Source organism: Apium graveolens, chromosome 2, assembly GCF_009905375.1.
Source record: "Apium graveolens cultivar Ventura chromosome 2, ASM990537v1, whole genome shotgun sequence".
Taxonomy (NCBI): Eukaryota; Viridiplantae; Streptophyta; class Magnoliopsida; order Apiales; family Apiaceae; genus Apium; species Apium graveolens.
This window is the reverse complement of record NC_133648.1, coordinates 243,930,624-243,937,904: the sequence shown is the minus strand read 5'-3', so window position 1 is coordinate 243,937,904 and position 7,281 is coordinate 243,930,624. Positions and strand designations below refer to the sequence as shown.

Sequence of the window (7,281 nt, the reverse complement as noted above, 5' to 3'; positions counted from 1 at the left end):
CCAAAAAGTCCAGTCATTGCATCATTCGAACCGGACTTTTATTGTTTGAGAAATGTCGTAACTTTTTAAAAATATTCCGAATTTTTAGTTGTTTTATGAGAAAAATATTAGTATTTTTTTCGGGGGGCAAGTATCATTATTACGAAGTATCATTATTACGCTTATCACATATATTCGACAATTACCCTATTTTATATAATTAATTAAATATGCATAAATTAGAAGTCGGACTCATGTACTCCGTAATATATATTGTGTAATAGGGACATGAGCTCAACCTTCTCACAATATTGTATTACCGTTAATATGGAGTTAAAGGACTAATAAGAAATAGAAGGAAATTTACTGGAACTGCAGCATTGAGCACAAAGATGTGGAAGATCCGGAAGTAATTACGACAAGTATTTGACGATGAAACCCAAGATTTGTCACACGTACAATTATAATATATATACAATGATACGGGGACTGTATGTTTTAGTGTTTCGGGGGAAGATAACGTGTTCATTACGACTAAGCAAAGTACACTGTACATTTATTTATTTATTCCTAATTGCTAATTCGGCCGTTGTTAATCTATGAATTACAACTTGTGAGCGCATATACTCTATGGTTATTATAGTGTGAATCAGTCAATTAATTATTAATAAAATAAAGCACGAATGAGAAGAGTAATGACAAGGGGGAAAAGGAAGGGCTAGGCCCTCGATATATCACTTTGCATCTATAAATAGGAGGTCTTGCCACAACTGGTTTTCTCCCTTTCTCTTTTATCTTCTCGTCTTCATTTTCTCTCAGCATATAATAGGAGCTTGCTAGCATTATGGCTGAGGACCTAAAGGTCAGTAGCTCTTACTATCACTTTGTTTAAAACATGTGCGCCGACCTTTTTTTTATAGTTCATTTTTCATTGCATATATGCACAGTTTCTTAGTTATGATTGAACTATGAGCAATTTACCTAAGTTCAGTTCCTTGTAGGAGATTGTTGGATCCTGCTGCAACATTTCATAATGTCACATTTTTGTTTTAGTTAATCGTCTAAACAGAAGAAATTATATATACTTATGTATCAGATAAGAAAACAGATATGATATCCCTTTATAAATATATCATTCTTACTATATGATAAAAATCTAGAAAATCACACACTCCACCCGCTTATCGGACACGTTAGAGTTCTGGGCCCATGGAAAATGGTGGTGGGAAGATAGATTGACGAGACTGGACTCGCCGCCGACCAAGCAGATAAAAAGGGGGGGTGGGGGGTGTTAATATAGTTAGAAACAAGTAGGTAGGATGGGTGTGACAGCACTTGGACGTCGGACGTTGACAACACTTTCAAACTACAAAACTTTGTGCGCTTTACCAATCCCACCCCCAAACCTGGATTTCAATATACTGCTCTGCTACGCTGCTGCTTCCTGGTTAGTTTCTACTATCTGATAACCCTAATTTTTTTATTTTTTTTTATTTTGTTTATTAGTACTTTAAAAAGTGGAATGCTTGTTATATTAATTGAGGAATTGAAGGGTATTCGAAATATGTATTATATTTTTGCTATGTATTTTACATGATATGTATGTGTATATAAATATTTTTCTATTTAATATTGTTTATTGTACTCTTCCATTCATATATATTTTTCCGTTCAAATACATTCTTAGCGATCTCAATTTTTTTGATGTTTTAATAGGTTCTTAATATTTTCTAAAGTACTCTTTAGAATCACTTTCTTAACTTAATATCGCTCTCTTCACTTTTCTTAACTTTTATTTAATTTTTTTAACTCCGGTATCAGGTAATGTTAATGACATGTTATACCTAGGAAATAGGCCGTATCTACATCAATACTAGACTATAATAATAAGAATGAGATATAATTTTGTATTCTTATTTTTTTGGTTATTTTTTTAATTATATCCGTTAAATCTTCTTAATTAAATAATCAGAATTATTAAATCATAATATTAAAAGAATACAGAGTTCTAAAGTTCAAATACCACCAAACAAATATTTATATTATTATTTATCTATATCGTTAATTAATCTAAATGATTAATCGACATACTAATTAGATGTATTTAAAAAAATGTTATAATAATTAATTTATTAAACTTAAGGTATTAATTTTAAAAAATATGTAGTGATTCATAAAATTTTAAAATTGAATTGATAGAGTGCCTTAATTATAACGATAATATCGGGGGATTAAAATCGATAATTTTTAGAACTTTAAAAATTGATGATATTTGCAATATAGCATCTCTTACGTAAACTTCTAAACTGCCCTTCCCTTGACCTCTGAACTGGAATTACATACATGCATCTTAGGTTACTACTGTTTGTTGGTAAAAACATGTTCTCAAGCACGCTAACACATGAATCTTTCAACATAGTCTTCACTTCCAACTTCCAAGTAGTGTCATGTACGTCTTAGACAACTAATGACATCTAACACTAATAATTTAATCAAGTCGACGTTCTGATGACTGATCGACACGTGAATATTTGTCTTTTTGCACTTGGTTTAGTTATAATTAATCAAGGTGTAAGTTAAAAAATAAATACTTTTTAATAATTAGAAAGTCATTATAATTTTCTACATGTTCACAAGGACGACAGTGAATTGCTTTACATGCAAAAGTCAAGAGCGGCTACGCTTTTGTTAGGCAGTTAGGTTGGAGTGGTAGCTTGTTAATTTAATTGCTCTGTCAAAATCAATAATTTCTTTGTCAAAATCAATATTTCAATTATTTATGTTGAAACTGAATCAAATCTTGACGTGTGCTCCTAGACGGATTTTATAAAGGGTAGGAGGGGTCTGAGACGATCCCTTAAAAAAACTTTCTTGATTATATATATATATAGACTACTCTAATATAAATTAATTTTAGAATAGAAATTAGAAATCAATTTTTTTTCTAAAAATTACTTCAAAATATATTATATATGATATATAAATCGATCATTGAGAGATGCAGAAAAATAAAATGAAGTCGGATTTAAAAAAACTTATCGATTGAAGGGGAAAATCAAATTAAACGGAGGGGAAAAACCGAGATTTTGTGAAGGTGCAGATTAGTTGTGTACGGTGCTTTTAGGGGTACCATTAATTAGATTATAATGGCTTAGATTAATTTTTAGTTTTTATTTTAATTTTAGTTTCCATTTGATCATGTGCCTATTTATTTATTTATTTATATATTTATAAGATATATATCTTTAAAATGACTCCCTCGTTATTTAATTTATAGTAATAAATTTTAAATCGGGAACAAAAATATAATAATTAGGAGTAAAAATTGATAAGTCATGCACTTTTTCTGATAATAATAGCCTTTTTAGTTTGATGTGGGGCAAAAATAGCAAATTGCTAGTATTCTAAATAATGCTACCAAAGGTGAAAAATTAGAAAGTTGAAAAATTAGATTTGAACGTATTCGAGTCGATAAGTTAAGATCTAACTATTATTTGTCATTTTTTTTAATAGAAATTATAACAACCTCATTAATTTTGGAGCGGAACCCGCCACCGGAGGCTAACCAGCAAAACTATTATTTTATATTCTTCAATAATTCGACGCAGCTTCTCCCATGTTTGCGCCAAATAGTTTTAATTATATTAATTCTTAGTTAACCATGATATAGCTCGAGTTTTCTTCGTAACATTTTAAATGAGTTACTTTTTTTTGAATAAGATTCTAAATGAGTTACTTATTTATTATGATGAGACGTCAAGTTACATATATTGTTTTGTTCAGTCTGTATATAAAATGTATTGTATGATTGATGGGATAATTTAATAATTTAAGATCGAATTGAAAATTTACTCTTTTTAATACTTTATAGCTTTCGATGAGCTAATTCTTTATCTTTATACAACTGTAAGCACTAATTTGTTAAAATTTTAATCATGATTTTTGATTTCTTCTACCATGGATATCACAACTAGCTAGGAAATAATTTAAAACTCGAACTCCCCTTAAATAAATTAAATAAATTGAATAGTTGGAGCTCGTTAATTGTTATCGAACTTAATTCAAATAACTAATTCGAGTAAGTCACAAACAATTTAACTCACTTACGCCATTAATCACAACTAATTTCATTTTCTATTGATTTTCAATCGAATGAGTAGTAATTCACTCGGATATTATTCTCCTACAAAAAAACTAAGACACGCATTGATGTAGAATAAAATAGTAGTATAAATGAAGCGGTTAAAGTCAGTTGAAGTAGTTAGAATAAATGTATCATGGGTGTCGGTGTTGAGTGACAATCTAGACTAGGTCTGACAGGAAACCCTTTTATTATTATTAATAAAGAAAAAGAATTTTAAAGTTGGCCATGCAATGTTGAGTCATGGAATTTGACTCATATACTATTAAAGTCTTTTAGATATTTGTATTTTTTGCCCTTATTCTATTTACTTGTATAACATCACTGGTCTTTTCGTTCCCTTGTTCATATTTTGTCTCCTTTCAGTTTACCTCTGTTACACGTTCAACTGACTTCTGAATTGACCCCTTTTTATCTCTACTTTATTTTTCACACTTCACACTTGTCATATCTGTGTGATCTAATGGACCCTGCATGGCATGCCATGGAAATTCAATAACCGGAGAACAAACAATATATTTGTTAAATTATTTGTCACTCGGGCTGATAAAACAATCTAAGTGGTAACCTTTTTTTCACTGTCGTCATCGTAATTTTTTAATTCAATTCTCGCTCATTTCTTATACTTAATTAACTTAAAAATCCAATACTTGTTAGTAGTTTAAATGTTATAGAAAAATTATCGGCAACATCCTTTTGTTTTTGATTTCATGTTTCAAATTTACGAGTATTGTTCTTGTATATTAAGTTTGTATGAATCATCTCATTATTTTACCCATATATTTGTCAAACCTTAACAAATAAGGTTATCAAAGTAGAAGTAAAGAAAAGCAATGATATTTGTTGGAAAAATTAACAGGACAACAGATTTGAAGGGAAAAAAATTTGAATACTGTATCAAATTATATTGATTCAAATATTTTAATGATGATATTTGTAATTGTAATATATTGTTATATATGTTGGAAATGCCAAAGTGCTATGGGCTTGGCAGTTGGCAAAATCTTCTATACAGTTTTTGATTTGAGAAGCGTATTATTCTGGTCCGCGAGCTCAAATTTTCTTGTTTTATCCCATCTTATGTTTCTCGACTGATGACATACCTTCCTCAGCTTCCTCTACTAATATTTTTGTATTACCTTATTTCTAAAATCTACTCTGAATTATATGGGTACAGACATTAAGAGAGCAAAACTGTGCAAAACTTCACCAGGTGGTGACACTAAACAACTGCCTCAAGGAAAAACATCAACAGGATGCTGAATTTATCTCGAAAGCAAAACATGATCATAGCAGTAGCAGCCGTGACGTCCCGATCACTCAAAATTCTTCTGGTAGCATTGCGGATGCAGATTATAATATTTCTTGGCTGGTGAGTTAATTTTTCATATATATATTTGAAAGATTATATATTTGTTTTTCTCCTCATTGTCTGTTACGTACATTGCAACAGGGTGAACATCCTTCTGCATTGTCATCCTTTAAAGAAATCATGAACGCTGCAAGAGGGAAGAGTATCGTTGTATTTCTGGATTATGACGGAACTCTTTCCCCTATAGTTAGTGATCCTGATCGTGCCTTTATGTCGAATCCGGTACCATATAAATTTTATTTTGTATCTGATTTGGTGGCAAGTGCATACTGCACACTGACCACATTCACATTAAACAATAACTACTACGCAGATGCGTTCTGCAGTCCAGGAAGTCTCCAGGCACTTTCCAACAGCTATAATTAGTGGCAGAAGCCGGAGCAAGGTATGTAGCACATCAATGATCATCCGATAAAATTAGTATCTGAATTGCTATATTTTTCACAATCATCACTGAAGGTAATTATAAATCTGATAAGCCAATTGAATGTCATCTATTAACTAATGTTTGGTTTAAAATGAAGGTGTTCGAATTTGTCAAGTTGAAGGAGGTACTATATGCGGGAAGCCATGGGATGGACATTATGGCACCCCGGCAACAAGCCAACTCTTCCTATGCTGGAAAGTATCAGACCAGAACCGTCGATGAAAACGTAAGCTAGCGTTTATTTTTAATATTCCATTTGGAAATATTTCGTACAATAATCGATTATCTAATCTTTTAGGATCAAGAATTCGTGACATTCCAGCCTGCTCAAGAGTTTCTGCCTGAAATCGAGAAGGTAAGAAAACCTAATTATCTTTCATATATATTGTTTGTGAACAAATATAGATGATCGAGGATAACAGGTTCTGCATCTCTGCTCAAGAAGTTACAAAATGTATTGTTTGTAAACTAATGCAGATGTTGAAGAAGCTGGAGAAGAAAACTTTTCAAATCGAAGGAGTAATGATCGAGGATAACAGGTTCTGCATCTCTGTGCACTACCGCCATGTCAAAGAACAGGTATACAATGTCTTTACAAGGCCAATCTACATGCAGATTTCTATTTATTCTTTTTCTTTTAACATGAACTGAACAGTTTATATAATTGTGCGTAGGATTATGAGATGCTGGAAAAACAAGTGGAGAGGGTGTTAAAAGAGTATCCGAAATTTCACATGACAAGGGGTAAAAAGGTATTAGAAATCAGGCCATCGATAAAGTGGAACAAAGGTCATGCTCTTGAATATCTACTGGAAACACTTGGTTTTACAAGCCCCAGCCCCAAAGGAAGAGATGATGTTGTACCACTCTACATCGGCGATGATAAAACTGATGAAGATGCTTTCAAGGTACCATCTAATACCGTGCGATTCACAGAATATAGTAGGAAATTTTGTAGTTATTAACGGAGAGATGTGGATATGTGCAGGTTTTAAAGAGCAGATGTGCAGGATTTCCGATTATAGTAACATCCAAGGCAAGGGAAACTGCAGCCTCGTACTCCTTGCGCGATCCAACAGAAGTTCTATCGTTCTTGATACGACTGGCAAGATGGAAATCTGCCCATTACTACTAGTACTTGGGTTCTTAACCAATCTATACTTATGCAATATCTACATCTTCTAGGCCCTTGATCGCCAATATCATTGTTTAGCCTAAGAATAATACATTGTACAGTTTCTTTTCAATCTTCGTTTGCTAATTCGAGTTTAAGAATTAACTCGTTTGTAGTCGAGCAACTATATTGGATGTATAAGAAATATAAATGCAAAAAACTCAAATATAGAAACAACACAGGAATAG

The 7,281-nt window shown here is 31.8% G+C and overlaps 1 protein-coding gene across 1 annotated transcript; it reads left to right on the top strand.

Annotated features, from left to right (window-relative positions):
- Positions 1-777: 777 nt before the first annotated feature.
- LOC141708266 (putative trehalose-phosphate phosphatase C) lies at positions 778-7,270 on the top strand. The gene is made up of 9 exons (XM_074511787.1): positions 778-841; positions 5,298-5,492; positions 5,574-5,714; positions 5,806-5,877; positions 6,017-6,145; positions 6,218-6,274; positions 6,397-6,498; positions 6,594-6,827; positions 6,908-7,270. Exons 1-9 carry the CDS (start codon positions 824-826, stop codon positions 7,052-7,054), a joined length of 1,095 nt encoding a protein of 364 aa, XP_074367888.1. The 5' UTR covers positions 778-823; the 3' UTR covers positions 7,055-7,270.
- Positions 7,271-7,281: the final 11 nt, after the last annotated feature.